Source organism: Sus scrofa, chromosome 18 (genome assembly GCF_000003025.6).
Source record: "Sus scrofa isolate TJ Tabasco breed Duroc chromosome 18, Sscrofa11.1, whole genome shotgun sequence".
In the NCBI taxonomy this organism is placed as follows: domain Eukaryota; kingdom Metazoa; phylum Chordata; class Mammalia; order Artiodactyla; family Suidae; genus Sus; species Sus scrofa.
In genome coordinates, this window is record NC_010460.4 from 33,829,934 (window position 1) to 33,852,192 (window position 22,259).

The 22,259-nt window shown below is 43.5% G+C and overlaps 1 protein-coding gene across 10 annotated transcripts in view; it reads left to right on the top strand.

Annotated features, from left to right (window-relative positions):
- DOCK4 (dedicator of cytokinesis 4) overlaps nt 1-22,259 on the top strand; it is a 456,170-nt gene that overhangs the window by 406,735 nt on the left and 27,176 nt on the right. For all 10 annotated transcript variants that reach the window (XM_021079277.1, XM_021079281.1, XM_021079279.1 and 7 more), the window contains 6 exons: nt 3,703-3,851; nt 6,003-6,089; nt 8,245-8,349; nt 15,751-15,892; nt 17,234-17,400; nt 21,156-21,242. In XM_021079277.1, coding sequence (XP_020934936.1) covers nt 3,703-3,851; nt 6,003-6,089; nt 8,245-8,349; nt 15,751-15,892; nt 17,234-17,400; nt 21,156-21,242 — 737 coding nt within the window. The remainder of the gene's footprint in view (nt 1-3,702; nt 3,852-6,002; nt 6,090-8,244; nt 8,350-15,750; nt 15,893-17,233; nt 17,401-21,155; nt 21,243-22,259) is intronic.

The window sequence follows — 22,259 nt, forward strand, 5'->3', positions numbered from 1 at the left end:
AAAGAAAACCAGATGATCTCAAATTAAGGAGTTAGTGCTTTTCTATCTATGGGAGGGTCTAGGCTCACTGAAATCATTCAAAAAAAAAAAAAATCTGCAAGAGTCTAGGCTCCCTGAAGTCCTTCCTTTGATATGCACCTTAGCTCTCTGGGGCCAGGATCCTGTGCCCTCTCCTTCTGAGTCTCCTCAGGCGTGGTCTCGGGGTGGCTGCAGCCCTTGACTCCTAGATGGCCGTATTCTTTGTTTCCATCCCAAGGTCCCTCGGGGCTCACTGTTTGGTCAGCTATAATGTGGTAGCCTGGTGGCTGCAGCATCCTTTGTTTAGTGATATGGCAGGTGGATGTGTTTCATTCACATCAGGGAGACACAAAAGAAATCCGAGAGACAAAGATGATAATTCCTGCTCTGTCATTAAGAGGATAGGAGTTATTCAGTAGATAAAAGGGAAAGGCTCTGAAGGGCCTTAGGTGTTAGTTGCTGTGGTAAGTGAGGGGAACCATAGTTTGTTCCCATGGCAGGAGCAAAGCGTGTGGATGGAAGAACAAAGACACACGTGGGGTTTTCTTAGACGCTTCATGTGATAAGATGTGTGGGGAATTAGAAGATTAGGAAATGATCTCAGGAGACCTTAGAAAAAACTAGAAGGCTCTTCAAGTACAGCACAGCTATGATGTTCTGGTTATTATCATCATCATTCTTGTGCTGTCTCAAGCAGTCTGCCATGGCAACCTACACTGCGGCAGCATGGCTGTTTCTGCATCCACCAATTAAGCAACACCCTCTAGGGATGCTCTGTCTATCTCACTGTATAAAAGAGTTTGTCCAGAGCTCAGGCAGCACGAGGCGCCTCTGTCCCTGTTAGGCAGCTATGTCTGGATCAGGATGCATCTTGTTTCCTTCAGCAAAACTTGATGATGTGATAAAAGGGGGCTCGAGGCGTCTTAAGGGAGACAGTGGTGGGCTCCTTCTTACCTGTACTCTATGGAGCGCAGCCTTCTCTGTCCCTTTAGGAAGTCGAAATTTATCCAATTAGCTATGGAGAATTAGTATTAGTATTAGTGGCTAGTCTTAATCATGGGAGCAGCATGATCGTTTGCAGTGGAGGAGATCGTATCGGTAACAGGGCACAGACTGAGTGGTGGGGAGCGAGAGGCTGCTGGTGGGCGATGAACGCTCTTGCAACAATCACTGAAGCCACAGACTGGAGCGTCACCAAAGGTAATTACAAAGAAAAAAGGCCAGAGCCTGTGCCTACTGGCCTTCTACAATTAGAGATGAGAAAAGTGATAAGAATCCAGACCTTTCTTATCACAACTATATTTTATACATTGACGGAGCTAAATCATAATACTAGGACTTAACATGTTCCTTAAGAGCTTTATGTGTAGTGACCCTTAAGGCAAAGAAATGAGGAAAAAGGATTACCATTTATTGATAGTGCGTTGAAAGCTACTCCTGTGTCTTTTGAGACACATGGAGGGATTATAACATAAGGGCTTGTTCATTTTATTCATTTTGTTCATTTTATTCAGTTTAGTAAATGAGTTGGCTATTGTTGTGTCGGAGGGGAAAAATTACTCTAGTCCTTCATCAATGGCAATGAATTCTGGTTCCTCTTCTTGATCGATTTGGCCATATTAATGGTTCAGGAAGAGACCTGCAGAATAGCAAGTATTCTCTTAAAGACATTACCTGTCAACTACGCTTAAGCTTATGTGTCACCATTTCTACATGTATGTTTAGAATATCATCTCTTTACATGTTTTCCCAAGAAATCCCAACCACCCTGAACAAGTCCTGATTTGAGTAGCCTTTGCCAAAGATTTGTGAGGCCAACCAGGGGAGTCATAATGAGACAGGAGGTAGATGGGTCCCAGGCAGAGCAACTGTAATCTGTTCCCTGTGGACAGATAACTTCAAGATGAAAGATTATGCCAGGGGAATTACGGCGTGGCTCAGTGGTAACGAACCCAACTGGTATCCATGAGGACTTGGGTTCCATCCCTGGCCTCGCTCAGTGGAATTGGGTGTTGTCATGAGCTGTGGTATAAATTACACACATGGCTCAGATTCCATGTTGTTGTTGTGTCTGTGGCCTAAGCCGGCAGCTGTAGCTTGGGTTCAACCCCTGACCTGGGAACTTCCATATGCCACAGGTGCAGCAGCCCTAAAAAGCAAGAAAAAAAAAAAATGATGGCAGGAGCAAGGATAAGCTGTGTCTTGCTTGAATAAACTATGGAGACCACCTATTTCTCATTCTTGAGGTCAAGGATAACCTCCAGAACTACATGCCACAGGAAAGTTCCCAGGGGTCAGAGAAGAGAGGGGCACCAGACCATATACATCCTGTCAGGTGCCCAGAGACCCCTGCACGAGGATCCATCCTGGGCTAAGAAATGTGCTTGCACACAGGGGAAGGCCCCGAATCAGGCCACATGTGTGCTCACGGCCAGACAATGCAAGCTGATTGGCCAGAGGAGGCCCAGAAGGACTGTCCCCATACAAGTGATTTAAACCACCTCCAAAGCTCATGGCACTCTCTTCCTCTCTTTCTGTTTCTATCTCTCTGCTCACCACCCCCGAAACAGGGCCTGCCTGTGCTTCTCCACACTTATTTTCTCTCTCTTCCCTCTTAATAAACACTTCTTTGCCTCCCTACTCTCAGTCGCTTTGTCGAATTCTTTCTCCAAAGGGACAGGTACTGGGACCTACATCAAGCGGCTAGGATTCAACCTTCTCATCTCACAGCCACCTGAGAACAGTATCACACAGCTCTCACGGTGCCTTCCTTCCCTCCTCCATGTCTCTCTGTCTGTCCGTCTGTCTCTCTCACTCACACACACACGCATGCACTTCTCATCCAACACTTTTACCTTTTCTAATCCTCCTCTGTTGCTGAACTTAAAAATTTTTCTTTCTCCGAACTCAGGTCCTCTTTAGCTTTGCGCCTCCTACATTCTGCCTCTGCCCTGACACACATGCTCCCACACACAACTTTCAAATTTTTTAGTTTTTCATTATCCAGAAGAATTTAGCTATCATTCTTTGTTTCCTGAACACGCCCTTGGGAAGATGCCCATAGTCCCGCCCCAAGGCTTTACCAGCGAACTCCCCTACCAGGCAAAGGCATGTCTCCCCTACATCTTTGAACCAGCTACAGAAGACTTTTTTTTGTCTTTTTAGGGCTGCACCTGCAGCGTGTGGAAGTTCCAAGCTAGGGATCGAATTGGAGTTACAGCTGCCAGCCTACACCACAGCCACAGCAACGTCAGATCTGAGCCAGGTCTGTGACCTACCCCAGAGCTCACAGCAACGCCAGATCCTCAACCCACTGAGTGAGACCAGGGATCAAACCTGCATCCTCATGGATAGCTAGTCGGGTTCTTAACCTGCCAAGGCGCAAAGGGAACTCTGATATCTTTAAACATTTTTATGACACCAATAGCATATGAGCATTGTGGAAAAAGAAAGAAGGAAAAAGAAAGAGAGAAACCGCATGATTATACACAAATCTCTGATAATTCCATCTCCATGGGGAACTCAACATTCATTAACTTTCTTGTGCAAATATTCTAGATGTTGTTTTCTTCAGGATCATGAAATTTAGAAAGTAGTATTTTCTGCAGTTTGTCCCAAACCAGGCCCATTTGAGGGGAGTTGTTTGGGGTCCTGTGTTGATCTCACTTCCCACTTGACTTTCAGAGGCTGCCTATACTCTCCTGCTATATGATGAGCTGCTGGAATGGTCTGATCGGCCCCTCCGGGAATTCCTGACCTACCCCATGCAAACCGAATGGCAGCGCAAGGAGCACCTGCACCTGGCCATCATCCAGAACTTTGACAGAGGCAAGGTGAGCGGCACCACCTACCTGTGGCCCCACCCACGGCTATTGTGTGGGTGTCACATTCCCCCCCCCTTTTTTTACAGCCACTCCTGCAGCGTATGAATGTTCCTGCGTCAGGAGTCGAACTGAAGCTGCAGCTTCAGGCCTATGCCACAGCCACAGCCACACCAACTATAAGCCGCATTTGGGACCTGCGCTGCAGCTTGTGGCAATGCCAGATCCTTGACTCACTGAGCGAGGCCTGGGATTGAACCTGTATCCTCATGGACATATGTCAGATTCTTAACCCACTGAGCCACAGTGGGAATGCTTCCTTTATTCGTAGTTCATAGATGGTCACCACTCCCATGATTCCTTTAACATGTATTAAAGATCCCCAAGAGTTTGTTGAAATTCAGATTCCCAGGCCCCACCCCTGGCCATTCTGATTAAGCTGGCCTGGCTTTTTTCCCCCCCTGCAGCCACAGCCACAGCATATGAAAGTTCCTAGGCCAGGTATCAATCCAAGCCGCATCTAAAGCCTATGAAACAATTGCAGCAACGCAGGATCCTTAACCTGCTGCACCAGACTGGGGATTGAACTAGCAATGCCACAGAGGCAAGCCAGGTCATTAACCCATCACGCCACAGCAGAAACTCCTGGCCTGGCTTGGAGCAGGGAATTCTGCTCTTTTAACGAGAACGCCAGGAAATTCCACTCTGTATGAACATTGAAGCCCACTTTGAGAAACACTGATCTAGGCGTTTGGATACCCAGACATTTTATCACACCTTACTCAACTCCCCAAATGTATATAGTATTTGGCTCCATTCTACTTTTTCTCAAGGTAAAATAAATGAAACTAAATTTGTTTACAGAATCTTATGGCATTGTGTCATATACTTGAGGTTGTTGCCATGAGGTGTTAAAAAACCTCACTGAGCTAATAAAGCAATTCAACTCGTGACCCCCTGCACCCTTTTCCCTCTTCAAGGGTTTTTTCCTTTTATTCTTTAGGGAAACATAATTGCGAATCTGACCCCAGTTGAACACTTGGATGCTTTGGTGATACATGTCTTAAATATATCTTCCAAAGTGCCAAGGTTAAACAGGGAATAAACATACAACCAGTGACTGTCATTCTTTTACAAAACGTAATTGGGTACACCTAAAAATTTGATGCAAATGCATGGCTTCTTTCCTACGTTCCTCTATTATTTATCAAACTACGCTGACATAGCATTCTCTACATTACCAGGAAAGAAATGCCTCTGTACCTCTCTGCAGTAAAGTTGTCACCTGTAGGATAAGCTGTTGCAAAACCTCTGGTTCTGCCTTTTGGCCCAGTCCCACGAGCTTCTGCTGGATCAGGGCTGGGAGACTACAGCCCATGGGTCAAATGGTTCGCTGCCTGTTTCTGTTCGGCTCACAGTCTAAGATTCACTTTTACATTTTTAAATGGTTGGAAAAAATCAGAAGAAGAAAAAGTTTTGACGTGAAAATTACATGAAATTCACACTTCATTCTCTATAGATTAAAGTTTTCTTGCAACATCCCCAAGCTCATGTGTCTATGGCTGTTTTAATGCTTTAATGGCAGTTGAGTAGTTGTTTGTGACAAAGGCTACATGGCCCACAAAGCCTACTGTCTTTACTGTTTGGGGAAAAAAATTGCCAACACATGAGTTGATCAAAGGCTAGGGTTTTTGCATTTCTATTGAGAGTAACCAGCTTGGCTAGACCTTCACAATTTACAAGTACAGTTGGGTCAAACAAAGAATCCACTGTGCCAGTTGTGGATAATTGGGCCTTAGGGGTCAGTGGCAGTTCCCTCTACTTCAGAGCTGAGGGTCTGTGGACTCCTTACCTTGACCGTTGTAGAGCTGCCGTCATTTCAAGGTGATAATTCTGAAATGACACCAGAAAATGTTATTTTTGCACCATATGTTTATGACTTGTGGTGGTTTATCATTTCCAACTTTCTATAGATTATTAAGAAGTTACATGTTAATTACATGCTGTTTTCATGCTGAAAATTGCAATGATACTGTTAAGGGTAGGTTATAAAGGTTAAGAAGTGAAGCTTGATCAGCTGCAAGCGGTCACCTCCTGACCTCTGGGTGGAAGTTAGTAAATGTTGTGCCATCGTTAACATTTCTGTCATTCACTGGTCCACAGTGTTGGGAGAATGGTATCATATTATGCCGGAAGATTGCAGAGCAGTACGAGAGTTACTATGACTACAGAAACTTGAGCAAGATGAGGGTAAGGTACCAGGATGCATCCTGATTGGGTTTTGGAATCCTCTTTCCATTAGCTTTCCCTTGTGATGCTGTGAAATTAACTCTGTGATCATCTTGATGGGTATGGTAGATCGCTTTTTAAGAATGCTTTTCCTCTGAAACAAACTCCTGTTTTACCGAGACAGAGCCCGATGATCTTTGTGATGCTTCTGATTGGTATACAAAAAGCGTCAACTATATTATAATTAAATTTTTAAATAAAAAACCATTTGTCTTAAAAAAAAAAAAGTAAGCCCCTGTTCCCTTCCAAACTCTACATCTGACCTCTGAAATATAAAATGTAACCCAGAATTAATACTTCCCATTTATTAGGGGGAACTCTGCACACTGTTTAAAGAGCTTGCCACTGGTAACCAAATCTCTATAACAGCATGCCATTCTTAGTCCCATCATCTGCCCAGCAAAATAGTAGAAATAGCTCGCTGACCCATTTTTAAATATTTGGGGGCTAGCTGCTATAGGTGTCAAATATTTTTAGCTTCAGAAATATGTTTTTATCTGCTAAACTGAAACGAAAGTCTTGGTCCCCAAGAGCTCAAGGAGTTTAATATTCTCTGTCCCTGAACCAAACGTTTTATACCCTCTTCAGGTTCAAGCCAGTCCCTCTGGTCCTCAAGTCTATATTCTTTAAAGTCATGAACATTTTGTGTCATCTTGTACCACTTTAGGGTTTCTAAAACAGAATCATCAACTTTGCTTTTTCTTTCTTTTTTTCTTTTCTTTTCCTTTTTTTTTTTTTTTTTTTTTCAGGGCTGCACCTGCGGCATATGGTAGTTCCCAAGCCAGGGGTCGAATCCGAGCTGCAGCTCCCACCACAGCCATGCCTTGTCTGCGACCTACACCGCAGCTCACGGCAACACCTGATCCTTTGCCCACTGAGCAAGGTCAGGGATTGAATCCCATGTCCTCATGGATCCTAGTCAGGTGCGTTACCACTGAGCCACAATAGGAACTCCAGGATCGTCAGCTTTTATATATATATATTTTTTTTAAAAAAAGATGATGATGTTGCCTTTTAATTCTGAGATAGCAGTTTAAGAGATGATATCATAAAGCTTTAACAGCTCAAAATCCCTTACACCACAAGTCACTTATTGAGCTGCTGGGAGCTGGCCTGGTACGTTTGACCTCTTATTTCACGTCTGTACTTCATCAGTACCTCTCCTAACATGAAGACCAAGGAGGAAAAAAACTTGGTCTTAACTTTGGTCCATCCTGCTCGCTCTGGCAGGCCCTGCAGTTTTATAGAAAACGTTGCTGTGCTTCTCTTGGCATCCTGTCCCCAGAACAGAAGCGAGGTTACAATGTTTACCCGTGAGAACCCTTGGGTGCCATAGATGCTAAGATTTTTATAAACCCAAAGCATTACACTTCATGCCAACTGCTCTTTTGGGTGCTGTTACCAGGGGCGGGGGAAGGGGGGATGTTTTCAAGTGCAATATTAGTCTTTCTCTGGGAACCCTGGGGAGGATAATACCACGGATGGGAAACCATAAGCTTTACGTACTTCCTAGTTCCAATGTTGTGAGAGACACACTTAAGAGCTTTCAGCCCAGATAGCACTTTGCACTATGGGCCCCCTTTGGTTTGGTTTGTCACGTTGTCCCTGTCCACCCTGTACAACGTTGCACCTGCCACATGTCCTGAAATAAAATAAACACCGTGACCCAGGAGAACTGAATTCACAGGTGACAACATCTAGCATGAGAATGCTCCAGAACGGTTTTGCCTCTAAGAGGTCAGGTTCTTTTTTATTTGATTGTGAAGAAAATATTTCCTCAATAGACTGCGGAGAAAACATGCTCTGGATGAGCACATGTAATAATACACTCAACCCTTTAAAGCAGGGTCAGGCAACTACAGCCTGTGGGCCTCACAGAGTTGAGTAGTGGTAACAGGGACCATGTAGCCTGCAAAGCCTGGAATATGTATTGTCTGGCCATTTGCAGAATAAGTTTGCCCATCCCCACCTTAAAGGATCGAAAGGGAATCAAACCTTTTCTGCAAACCTAATTAAAATGACCTTCTCCTTTGTATAGAGGAAATGTCTTCTTCTATAAAGTGATGGAGCTAAAAGATGAGGTAAGATGATTAAAACATCTCCTGTGCTTTACTAGATGATGGAAGCCTCTTTGTATGACAAAATTATGGACCAGCAACGTCTTGAGCCAGAGTTCTTCAGAGTTGGATTTTACGGGAAAAAGTTTCCATTTTTCTTAAGAGTAAGTAATTTACTGTTTAATTTGCTTTCCTACTTCCAACATAGGTATGCCAGTCAAAAAAACTAAAATATTAATGACATTGTATCCTATAAGATAGACAATCACATCATGAGATTGTGTTTTAACTTCGTCGTTTGCAAAGACCATGCTAAGCTAGAAAGCCTTCCTTGTTTCTTTTTTTGTTTATTTTTTTGTTTTGTCTTTTCTAGGGCCACACCTGTGGCATATGGAGGTTCCCAGGCTAGGGGTCAAATCGGAGCTGTAGCTGCCGGCCTACGCCAGAGCCACAGCAATGCGGGATCCGAGCCGTGTCTGCAACCTACACCACAGTTCATGGCAACGCTGGCTCCTTAACCCATTGAGTGAGGCCAGGGATCGAACCCGCAACCTCATGGTTCCTAGTCAGATTCATTAACCACTGAGCCATAACAGGAACTCCAAATGCCCTGTCATGTTTTGAATAATTTCCCAAGATTTGAATAATTTCCGAAGATTTGAAACAGTCATTTTATTTTTCTTCTTAAGTTTCTAAGCTTCCTGTATTTTATGAGCCTTCTTTGGTAATTGCAGTTTTTTCTATGTGTATGATTGGTGTTGACTGTCCTATTCGGTGCGATTCCCATGGAGTTAGCATGAGAGAAAAATGGCAGGTGTTGCAAGGTCTGAGAATTGCAGACGATCGAAGACATTGTGGTTTCACATCATGTGGAAACTCTCCCTCCAGAATCATGTGAACAGCCTTGCTTGGCCTAGTTGTTTTTGTGACACGGTAAATGTCATCCACAAGGAGATCCAATTCATTGCTATAAACTGTTTCTACAAAAGAAAAATTTCCAGATAGTCTAAAGTACTACTGGATAATAAAATACTTGACTCCATTCTTACCATTGTTCACCTTGTGGCCAGGTAGTAGGACCTCGTATGCTTAAATGCTTAGGTCACACTTCAATATGTAACATCGCTCGTATGCTTACTTACATAAAACCATTGGTTGGGAGCAGAGATGCACCATCCCAAGCAACTAAGAAGTGCCTGGGATAATTTGTAACATTGAGTGAACTCACTGCAAACTTTATTTATTTATTTATTTTTATTTATTTCTTTTGGGGGTCTTTTTTAGGGGTACCCCCACGGCCTATGGAAGTTCCCAGACTAGAGGTCGGATCGGAGCTGCAGCTGCCGGCCTACACCACAGCCACAGCAACGTGGGCTCCGAGCCACTTCTGTGACCTACACCATAGCTCAAGTCAACGCCAGATCCTTAACCCACTGAACAAGGGCAGGGATCGAACCCACATCCTCATGGATACTAGTTGGGTTGGTTACCACTGAGCCGTGACAGGAGCTCCTCACTACAAACTTTAAATCTTAATATTTTGGTATTTGTTTTGCCCTAAATATTTTGCTTTAACTGTCAGTACATATGAATGGATATAGGTTAGGGGTACTTGAAGGAGAAGAGAAAGGGGAAAGATTTGACTTCATTGTTTCTTTAACAATAACTTATCTGGCTTGCATAATAATGGCTTCGTGTGTGTGTGTGTGTGTGTGTGTGTGTGTGTGTGTGTGTGTGTGTGTGTATGTATTATCCAGACACCATGGGCAAAGATTCATTAAGTATTACATAGAACAAACACTTAAATAACAAATCAGTCTCTTTTCTTCCCAGCCACACCTATGGCATGGGGAAGTTCCAGGGCCAGGGATTGAACCCATGCCACAGTGGCAACAACAGCAAGTCCTTAACAGGCTGAGCCACCAGGAAACTCCCAAATCAGTCATTTTTAATTGATGGAAATGACCGTGTATTCAGGTGCCACACAGACACAAGCAAACCCTCTTTGTTGTCTTAGAAGAGGATCCCCACAACGTGTGTGGTCACAGTGTTGGCTCTGCAGGTGGACCTGCCTGAACACAGAGGAAAGCTCGATTCCAACTCAAAAATAATGGCAAGTTTAGAACACTTGCCGAATTTGAAAGACGAAGTCTGAAAGAGGGACATGGTGGTCCTGGGCTGTCATTAGCCACCCCCTGCAGAGTGCATGGGCCTGGGTCCAGGTTCTAAGGGGAAGGTCGGGCATTCTAAAGCTGTGGGCGGCACAGAGAGCCAGAGACCCCACAGGAGGGTGCAGGCATGACTGTGCTGCAGGAGACCCCTTTTCCCCACTTGGCTCAAAAATCATAACATAGATTACGTTTCCCTCAATGCTCAGGGCTACCTCATCCACTATGCATGGTAGGTATAATGTTTAGAGACTAATATTTTTAGATAGCCCATAAAACTGTTTGAATTTATTTTAAAAACCAGAAGAAAAGAGTGGACTTTTAGGTTAAAGAAGATATTAAAATATATATTATAATGAATATTATACATTATTATTGGTATATTTGTCTTTCTATCAAATCAGTCATACAATATGATTTTTATGGATAAAGAAGCCCACAAAAGTCATATTATAGCCTAGATCAAATTCTAAATTCAACTGGCAACTATATTATGAAGTATCCTAGACGTCTATCTAGTGTGTGCAATTAGTGTAAAATAAAAGTGTAAAGATTTTTAAAAATCAGGGAGTTCCCATCATGGTGCAGCAGAAACGAATCCAGCTAGGAACCATGAGGTTATGGGTTTGATTCTTGGCCTCATCACTCAGTGGGTTAAGGATCCGGCATTGCCATGAGCTGTGTAGGTCACAGATGCGACTTGGATCTGGTGTTGCTGTGGCTGTGGCGTAGGCCGGCAGCTGTAGGTCTGATTTGACCCCTAGCCTGGGAACCTCCATTTGCTATGGGTGCGGCCCTAGAAAGCAAAAAAAAAAAAAGATTTTTAAAAATCAGAAGTAGTTTAGTAGAGCCATAACTTTAAAGTAAATTTAGCAAACCAGAAGACAGCATCAACTAATAAAATAAATTTTATTAAAAATCAATTGGAATAAATCAATCTCTGTATCATCATTCTTTTGAAACAGATTTTTAATAAATAAATGGCATTTTCTTCCAAATGAAAGGGAAGGGTCACCCTCTATTGGTTTCTAAAGAGCACTGCACCCTTCAGAAGCATGAGGATTGACCTTTATTTAGGAAAGCAGATTATAATCTGTTCTTTGATTTAAAAAGAAACAATTACCAACTTTAATAATTTCCTTTTGTTGTTTAGCATATTTCCAGTTAATGTTTAAAGCTCAAATAAATGAATACATGTATATAATTGTATGACCAAAGTAGTTTTTTTCACCCTCATGGCAAGTGGGTTCTTTATTGACAATGTTTTATATGCATAGAATATCTTTAAGTACTGATTTGTCTGAGGACAATGACTGAGGTCAGGGATGGGAAAGAGATTCACTTTTCGTTGTATGCCCTGTATTATTTGGGATTTTTTTTTTTAATACCATAAGGATGTATTTGCTTTCCCCCAAAAAAGGCAATTTAAAAATTAAGCGTTAAAAATATGACCCAGAAATTCCACCTAGGTATATATAATCAAGAGAATTGAAAACATAGGGCCACATAAAGACATGGAAACAAGTATTTGTAACAGCATTATTCATAATTGCCAAAAAATGGAAGCAGCCCAAATGTCCATTCACTGATGAATGGATAAACTAAGTATGGTATAGCTGTGCATTGGAATATTCAGCAGGAAGAAAGGAATGAAATGCTGATTTATGCTACAAAATGAGTGAACCTTGAGACTATTATGAAGCCAGTCACAAAAGGCCACATGTTATGTAATTCCATTTATATGAAATGTCCAGAATAGGCAAATCCATGGAAACAGAAAATAGATTAGTGGTTGCCAAGGACTGAGGGGAGGGGGAAATAGGGAATGACTGCTAATTAGTACAAGTTTCTTTTTGACATAGTGAAAATATTCAGAGATTAGGGCTTGATAGTTACTCACCTCTGTGAATATACTAAAACCAACTTAGTTGCATACTTTAAAAGGGTGAGTTTTATGCTATGCGAACTGTATCTCAGTAAAGCTGTGTTTTTTTTAAAAAAAATGGTGGAAATGCTTAATTCCTTTTTATTTATCAGCAATTCAAATATCAGACACAGGAGTTCCTGCTGTGGCACAACGAGATTGCCGCCAATACGCTGGGATGCAGGTTCGATCCCCAGCCCGGCACAGCTGCAGCTTAGATCACAACTGTGGCTTGTAACTGATCCCTAGCCCAGAACTCCATATGCTACAGAGTGGCCAAAAAAATTTTTTTAAATAAATAAGACCCCAAATTTATATTTATTCCAAAATGATTTTTTTTTTTTAAATCTTTTCTAGGGCTGCATCCACGGCACGTGGAGGTTCCCAGGCTAGGGGTCGAATCGGAGCTGTAGCCACCAGCCTGCACCAGAGCCACAGCAACGTGGGATCCAAGCCATGTCTGCTACCCACACCACAGCTCACAGCAACACCAGATCCTTAACCCACTGAGCAAGGCCAGGGATTGAACCACAACCCCGTGGTTCCCAGTCGGATTCCTTAACCACTGAGCCATGACGGGAACTCCTGAAAAATGATTTCTTAATACCAGCGAATGACTTTGTGCTTAGAGTAACTCCTTTGATTTTATAAACTGTTGCATTGCTTTAAAGCTGTTTCAATTTTGGGGGTATTCTAACATTTATTGGAGGATTTCTGTAATATGCAGGAAGGTATGTATTATCTTATTGTATAAAGCAACTTTATTATCTTTGGAGGTGTGGGTTCAATCCCCGTCCTGGCACAGTGGGTTAGAGAATCTGGCGTAGGTCGCAGCGGCTGCTCAGATTCAATCCCTGGCCTGGGAATGCTGCAGGTGTGGCCATTAAAAAAAAGAAGGGAGTTCCCGTCGTGGCACAGTGGTTAACGAATCCAACTAGGAACCATGAGGTGGCGGGTTCGATCCCTGCCCTTGCCCAGTGGGTTAATGATCCGGTGTTGCCGTGGGCTGTGGTGTAGGTTGCAGATGCAGCTCGGATCCCGCATTGCTGTGGCTCTGGTGTAGGCCGGTGACTACAGCTCCGAATGGACCCCTAGCCTGGGAACCTCCATATGCCGCGGGAGCAGCCCAAGAAATGGCAAAAAAAAAAAAAAAAAAAGAAGAAGAAGAGAAAGTTATGACTTCTATCAAGAAAGTTTTGAAGAGAGGATTGTTTGGGGGACCTGATTTCTAGGGAGTACTGTGTCAGCTTGTGTCTTTCAAAGGATCATGATTTATTTCGAGGTTTGTGGAGAATTATGGCAGGTTCACCGAGCCCAGTCCTGCTGTTGTTTCCTCTCCTTGTCTGCAGGGGCTTTTTCCCTGCCCACGGGTGATTTCTGACTTCCTCGCTTTGGCCCAGAGTTCTTCCTCTGTTGGCATTTGGCACAGTCACAGAAACCTCCCAGAGCTGAGAAAGGCTGAGAGCCTTGGTTCTTAATTCCCCAGACCACAAATCACTCTCCTTTGTTCTTAAAGATCTTCAGGGCATGTTCTCTCACAATCTTTCTTGGTGTCAGCAGCTCTGAGGAGCTTTTCCTGGACAAACGAGGCCACATTCAGAACAGAGAGAGCTCAGGCTTTGCACGCAGACCTGAGCGTGAATCTAGCACACGTGGACAAAGTATGAAGCACTCTTGATCCTCAGTTCCCAATTATAAATTGGGGGGCGGGTGGAGCTCTCAAGTTCACTTGGGTTAAATAAGATGCGCAGAGTGCCTAGTCAATGACGCTGCTCAGCAGTTATAATCTCATCATCATTAAACTGTCAGAAAGAGTTCCTGCCAATCTGTAACCACATCATAAAGGCACTTGTTGAAAATAGACCTCTCTTTCCAGCTCTGTAGCCTCCATCAAGGAGAACCTTCACCATTCTTACCTGGATGAGAGAGAGTCCTAGCCCACAGAATATTTCTACATATTGCAAAAACAAACACAACAACCAGACAAAGATTTGTCCAATATTTAGCAAGGCCTCAAAGTCCTAAATCTTAGCTTTGGCCATTCAACAGAATTCTGGCTACAGGAGGCTGAGTTGAGCTGGTGATGCCAGCTCAGCTCCTGTGTCAGCCCCATTGAGAGCTGGAATGCGGGGGGCTTAGCCTTCCTTTCCATGGAAGGATCTTGGAGTGAAAGTGTTAAGGCTGATCTCTGTGGCCTTTATAGAAAATGTACTTAAAATGTTTTTTTGTTTTTTTTTTTTCTTTTTGCCTTTTATAGGGCTGCTCTCGCGGTATATGGAGGTTCCCAGGCTAGGGGTCCAATTGGAGCTGTAGCCACTGGCCTATGCCAGAGCCACGGCAATGCAGGATCCGAGCCGCGTCTGCACCCTACATCACAGCTCACGGCAATGCCGGATCCTTAACCCACTGAGCAAGGCGAGGGATCGAACCTGCAACGTCATGGTTCCTAGTCAGATTCGTTAACCACTGTGCCACGACGGGAACTCCCCTAAAATGTATTTTTAGAGATTGCGCTTACTTTCCTTTCTTCCAAATTGAGAATTTACCCACTCAACTTTGATGTCTAGTTTATAAAAATAATCTGTAACACATGTTTACTAACATTTAAAGGAAAGACGATTGCTTTGTTTTGTATTTGGGTGGTCTAAGAATCAGCCACCCCTTTGCACTTCACACAGGAGAAGCAGAAGAGTGAGGGGTGTTGCTGGGACTTATTAAAAGCAATAAAGGAGTTCCCATAGTGGTTCAGTGGGTTAAGAACCCAGCACCGAATTGTGAGGATGTGGGTTCAATCCCCAGCCTTGCTCAGTAGGTTAAATATCTGGCATTGTCTCAAGCTGCAGCATAGATTGCAGATGCGGCTTGGATCCAGCATTGCTGTGGCTGTGGTATAGGCTGGCAGCTGCAGCTCCAACTTGACCCCTAGCCCAGGAACTTCCATATGCTGCAGATGTAGCCATTAAAAAAAAAAAAAAAAAAAAAAAAAAAAAAAAAAAAGGAGTTCCCGTCGTGTCTCAGTGATTAACGAATCCAACTAGAAACCATGAGGTTGGGGGTTCGATCCCTGGCCTCGCTCAGTGGGTTAAGAATCTAGCATTGCCTTGAGCTGTGGTGTAGGTCACAGACTTGGCTCAGCTCCCATGTTGCCGTGGATCTGGCGTAGGCCAGCAGCTGTAGCTCCAATTGGACCCCTAGCCTGGGAACCTCCATAAGTCACAGGTGCGGCCCTAGAAAAAGACAGAAAGTCAAAAAAAATAAATAAATAAAAAGCAATAGGGAATGAAGCTTATGACCTTTGCTCTGCATTTTTAGTTTTTGGACTGTTCCAGTTTATTTATTTATTTTTTTTTGGTTCTAGTCTGTTGAAGTTGGGCATATGCTTGGTTACTGCCAGTGCCATATTTTTTGGCTTTTCTCTGTAATTAATGCACTCATTATATAGTCTTTTCTTTTTTTTATGGTTTCACCTCCAGAATAAAGAGTTTGTGTGTCGAGGGCATGACTACGAAAGGCTGGAGGCCTTCCAACAGAGGATGCTGAACGAATTCCCCCATGCCATCGCCATGCAACATGCCAACCAGCCCGATGAGACCATCTTCCAGGCCGAAGCTCAGTGTATCCACACCTAGAAGGACTGGATCCCAGTTAGATCACCCTGGCCTTTAGCAACAGAGGAATTTCATGCGAGTGGTTCAGCCACTGGCCCCTTTTCCATAGTCCTCTTCTTCCTCCCCCTCTTTCTTGTCATCTTAATTTTAGCTTAGCTCCTTCTAAACTGAATTGCGCTAGTTATTATTATGGTATCATTTGAAAAGGAACCCCTTTAGTATTCTGTTAGAGAATTGTTTTCCTTTTAGTTTCAACTTTTCTGTATCTCACCCCTGCTTTTAAAACCCCTTTCTAGCGATTTCCCTTAGAATAATTTTCCTGCTATACCCCATAGAAACTCCTTCAGTTCAAGGAAACGATATAGCATTATAGTTACTGGCACATATCATTCAGCTCCTTTTCCCTTGATGTTTTTATTCTGGGTGAAGGGAAGAGAGAGAGGTACCCCCTGTAGCTTTCGGGGCTCTTAGCCATGGTGTCCTGGGCAGCATTTAATAATTGCTGTATAATTGACACTCCCATTGTCTAAACATGAGCAATTCAACTGAAATTACACAGGCATTAGAAACAAAGAGATTTCATCCCAGCATTCTTTTCTGAATTCCTCTGTCTCTTCCTGGAACTGAGGATCTTAAAGAAAACCAGAAACTCCCACTGAAAATTACGGATGCCATTTCATAGGAGAAATTGAAAGGGAACAGAAGCCAGAAATTATGTAAGGAAAAAGATTTTGCTATCTTTCTTTGAATGAGAAGAGGGGAAGGTAAATATACAAGTAAATGTACCCTTTTGATGTAATTTTTAAAAACATCACATACAACTAAACACTCTGCTTATCATTACAAGATTTGGGAGGGTGGCTACTGTAAATATGGGAAGTCTAGAGACGAGGAACTTAAAAATTACTGTTGATACTGGGTACTATCTTTGGTTTCATGGGTATTTATACATTATTTGACACCAATTTTAAAAAGGCTTATGCATGAACTAAAGATAAGAGTGTCACATCAACAAGGATTAGGGTACAATCCTCAGTACCCAAGATCTAAGCCATTCTCGCTTATCCCATTAAAAAAAAAAATCATTGATAAATAAATTCGTGGTCATGGAAATTTCAAACTGATAGTTGGTCAGCATTGCCTCCATAAATCTACTTCGAGGCCTGTAGTCTGAGAAGTGATGTGCTGTGAACTGAGTTCTTGGTACCTTGGTAGTTTTTTAAATGACTTTGCCCCAAATAGAAACACCACATTGTTACCCAATCCCCTTCTCTCTGCCACAGCTCAGCTGGAGCAGGCCTCCGTGGAGTTTGCCAAGTCGGGTTTCTCCTTGACTCTTTAATCCTAGATTTGCAGATATACGCTGTGACTCCCATTCCGGAGAGCCAGGAGGTCCTGCAGAGAGAGGGTGTTCCAGACAACATCAAAAGTTTCTACAAAGTGAATCACATCTGGAAATTCCGCTACGACAGACCATTTCACAAAGGCACCAAAGATAAAGAGAATGAATTCAAGGTACTGGGCAGTTCTTATGACATTGAAGTTTCCTCAGATAGACTTTGAGCTCCTCAAGGCAAGATGTTTGATAAATATTTACTTAGAAGAGAGTCAGGTCTAATATCATATGATATCTCTTATATGTGGAATTTTAAAAAAAGATACAGGGAGCTCCCAGCGTGGCTCAGAGATAACGAACCCAACTAGTATCCATGAGGACATGGGTTTGATCGCTGGCCTTGCTCAGTGGGTTAAGGATCCAGTGTGCGTTTCAGAGCTACACTGCTTTTTGCCATGAGCTGCCGCTTAGGTTGGATCTGGCATTGCTGTGGCTATGGCGTAGATGTTCTTAGCCTGGGAACTTCCATATGCTGTGGGTGTGGCCCAAGAAAAAAAAAGGAAAAAAAAATTTTTAATTAAAAAAAAATACAGATAGGAGTTCCCATTGTGGCGCAGCAGAAACAAATCCAACTAGGAACCATGAGGTTGTGGGTTCGATCCCTGGCCTCGTTCAGTGGGTTAAGGATCCGGCGGTGCCATGAGCTGTGATGTAGGTCACAGACTCGGCTTGGATCTGGCGTGGCTCTGGCTCTGGCGTAGGCTGGTAGCTGCAGCTCTGATTCGACCCCTAGCCTGGGAACCTCCATATGCTGCGGGAGCGGCCCTAGAAAAGGCAAAAAGACAAAAAAAAAAAAAAAAGAAAACAAACAAAAAACCAATTCAACAGTTACCCAAGGGGAAGGAGTGGGGAGGGACAGATTAGGAATTTGGGATTAACATATACACACTACTATATATGTAAATTAGATAACAAGCAAGGACCTATGTATAGTATAGGGAACTATACTCAATACTTGTAAAAACCTATAAGGGAAAAGAATCTGGAAAAAGAATATATATATATATATATATATATATCTGTATATCTGTATAACTGAGTCACTGTGCTATACACCTGAAACTAACACAGTGTCCATCAACTGTACTTCCATAAAAAGTAAATTAAATGAACAGAATAGAATCTAGTGATAGAACTAGAAGGGACCAGAAATGATTTGGACTAGTTGTTCTCAAACTCTGTCCTGAATGACGGTGACATGGGGTGCTGTCCAACCAGGCAGATTTCTCAACCCAGGAATTCTGACTCAGTGGGTCTCAGAGGATGCCCTGAAGTTATGGCCCTTTCAACAGTGGTCCTCAGTTCAGTTTTTTGAGATTTCCTGGTTCAGCTCCAGTCCTCTCATCATTCATGCTGAACCAACGGTGGGAAGCTCAGGATATTTATTCTCAGGTGCAGGAGACAGCCATGCATAGACCAGAAGGAACAGGAGATTCTGAGACAGACGTGGTGCGTAGACTGCTGGTGCAGTGGGAGAGTTCTGGACTGTCTTCCACTGCTTTTTTTATTAGAATGGTGTGTGATAGGACTTCTGAGAGGACCCGAAGTAGGAACAAACCATAGACTCTTCACATGCATTGAGTTCTCTGTCTCAGTGCTTCTGAAATGCCTTGCTAATTCTCCCTAAGCCCAAAAGGCCAAGGTTTCTTACAGCCCCACTGGGGGAGAGGGGTAAAATTGTTCCACAGATAAATCATAATCTGCTCTTTCCTTGATAACAGGGACAGACTGAGACTGCACATCCCCAGTTAGTATTTTCCCCCTAGCAAAGAATGTAAGGGTCTCTACTTATGCTGGGAAATGTTCTCCTGACACCATCATCAGAGATTGTCTGATGTGTACCCCCCATGTCACCCTGCCTAAGTGTCATTTCCCGGTGCTCCCAGCAGTAATGTCAGGAATTACTCACAGCCAAGTGATCAGAGGGAAAGCTGTGGCAGTTCTGCAGTGTTATGATGGGACTGAGCAAAGCATAATCCTTTGGAGTTCCCTTGTGGCACAGTGGGTTAAGGATCTGGTGTTGTCACTGCAGCAGCTTGGGTCACTGCCGTGGCATAGGTTGGATCCCTGACCTGGGAACTTCTGCATGCCTGTGGGCATGGCAAAAAAAAAAAAAAAAAAAAAAAAAAAAAAAAAAAGGCACAGTCCTTTAGGTAAGAAGGTTGACAGGTTGTATATCAAGGCCAGGAAACCATTGGAAAATAGTGCTGGGGTGTAAGTTACTAAAAAGATCCATAATCATTTTCTAATTCTTTTGAACACTTGGGTTTTTCTTTTTGGCTTCCAAGTAAAGATCATTAGTATATACTGTAGTTTTCATTGCCTTTATTTGCAGTGAAGAAAAAAGTCCAAGATCCACCAGAGTCAGGCAGGTGACTTGCTCAGAGTCACATTTTCATTGTCCCAGACCCTGCACTGGAACCCACACCTTCTGATACCTTCTCCATGGCTCTTTCTGCTGCACCACATTTCCTCTTGGCCGTCACTTTAAGTATTTATTGGTGGTGTAGTGTTTCCCCCTTAACATTTTTAAAAATCCGGCTCCTTATTCCTGGGCTCACAGCCCTCAGCATCTGGCTCCAAACCGCCCCTCCAGGAGTCTCATCTCCACCACAGCCCACTCGCCCACCCTCCCCTTGGGCTCCTGCAGCACCAAACGTCTCCATCTCTTGCCCTTTCACAAGCCCCTCGCATCTCTGTGCCTGCTGCTTCCTGCTGCCTGAGCTGCCTCCTCCACTTGCCGCCTGGCAAACTCCTACGCACTCTTCAAAATTCCACTCACGTGTCACTGCCTCTAAGAAGCACTGTCCTCCTCCCACAGGATGCTGTGCCCACCTGCTTCCTCCTCTGCTTTTCCTCAGCACCTGTAGCCTTCCTTTCTCTCCTCCCTGATTCCTTCTCGGTCTGCTTGCCTCCATGTCATCAGCAGAGTGTGCATAGCTCCTGCCCCAGGGCTTCTGCCCTATTCCTTTCAGTAGATCCTGGCTGGCACAAAGAAATCCTTTCCTTTGTTGTTGTTGAATAAATGGCACTATTTCAGGAATTCTGTGAAGTGCTTTATCCACATGGGAATATGCTTGGTTTAAATAAGAAACATGAAGTGGAGATGCGGAAGCCTGGTTTGACAAAGGAGAACCTCATTCCCAACTGCAGCTCTGACCAAAGGCAGTTGTGGTTTCACGCTTTGGGGGCCGGGGGAGGCTCATCCTGGCCAGAGGGAGCCCTGGCTTGTGAATACAGATTCTCCTGGATTAGAGCAGTGCAGATCAGCACGAGAAAGTATGCTATAGTGGCTCTAGCCATGGAGAAGTTCTAGTGCAGGGGTTCCAGGGCTGCCTCCACAGGTGATGAGACTGTTGCTTTGAGGAGATCACATTGCCTCTTGGAGGCTTAATATCATCATTTTTAAAATGGAAATATCAGGCTATGTGATTCCTAAAGCCCCTTCCTCCTTGAGGATTTTGTTAGTCTAATCTCGTGTTGACTAGCTGATACCACTACCCCCTCCAAATAAAAACAGCTAGACCCCCCTCCCCCGAGGAATGGAGAGTGTTTAAATGAGAAATTTAGAGAAATAGTAAAGAAAACAATGTGATGGCCTGTTTTTACATTTTGAAGCTTGCTGCCTGAGGTAGATCCTGTATTCTACCCCGAAAAAAAGTTCCAGATGATATGCAATGAAATTAACATACGCTTCCCTGTCTTACTGTGATAGCTTCCCGAGTGCAAAGGGATTGCCGAGTGCTGGAGTGCATACTAAAGAAAAGCTGGCAAAAGCAGAAAACGTGATAAAACTCAATGGCAGACATGAGTCACAGCTCAGTAATCAGAAGGAAGGGTAACTTGGGATCTTCCTCTGTTTTGTTTCTCGTAGAGTCTCTGGGTGGAGAGGACATCGTTATACTTGGTGCAGAGTTTACCTGGAATTTCCCGCTGGTTTGAGGTGGAGAAGCGTGAAGTGGTAAGGATCAGAGCTTGTTCTCATGTACTTTCTCATCACAGTTGTTCTACATGGGAGTCAAACCATGTAGACATTGCTTCTGCTTTGGACTTGAAGTCCCTGGAAACACTTACCGTAAGTTAATGAATGTTTGCGCGATGGACCGCTATGACCAGAGCTGGCAGGGCACCGTACCATTGACTTAGCTCAGCCAGCCAGAGGGATTCCTCAAAAACAGCTTTGACAGCAACATGTCAACAGCGTGGGCCCTTGCGTTAGAAGAACTGGAATTCCAGCTCTCCTAACTACTCTAGCTATGCAACCTTCACTGTGTGCCTTCAGTGCCAGGCCAGTGGAAGAGATGTATCACATTATCTTATTTAATCACCATATCAAAGCTATGGGGTATGTATTCGTTTTGTTTCTTTGTTATAATGCATTCATTTGTTTTTAGATTCCACATTTTAGAGATTAACAAAGAGTGTTTGTCATTCTTTGTATTATCTCTCTAAGTACAATAATACCCTCTAGGTCCATCCACGGGGTTACAAATGAGAGTTTCACTCTTTTCTGTGGCTTAGTAATATTCCTGTGTGTGTGTGTGTGTGTGTGTGTGTGTACACTTATGTATTTATCACATCTTCTCTATCCATCTGGGGTTTTGGGGGGGAGGATTATTTTTGTTTTTGTTCTTTTTTTTGGCTGCACCCAAAGCATGCAGAAGTTATTGGGGTAGGGATCCAGTCCAAGCCACAGCAGTGACAAAATCAAGTCCTTAACTGCCAGGCCACCAGGGAACTTCAATCCATTCATCGGCTGGACACTTAGATTGCTTGCATATCTTGGCTATTATACTCAGTGCCGCTGTGAACATTGAGGTACACATGTCTTTTTTGAATTAGTATTTTCATTTTCTTTGGGTATATATCCAGGAGTGGGATTACTGGATCATATGGTCGTTCTGTTTTTAGTCTTTTGAGGAACCTCCATTCTGTTTTTAAGGTGACTGAATCAGTTTATTTTCCCACCAACAGTGGA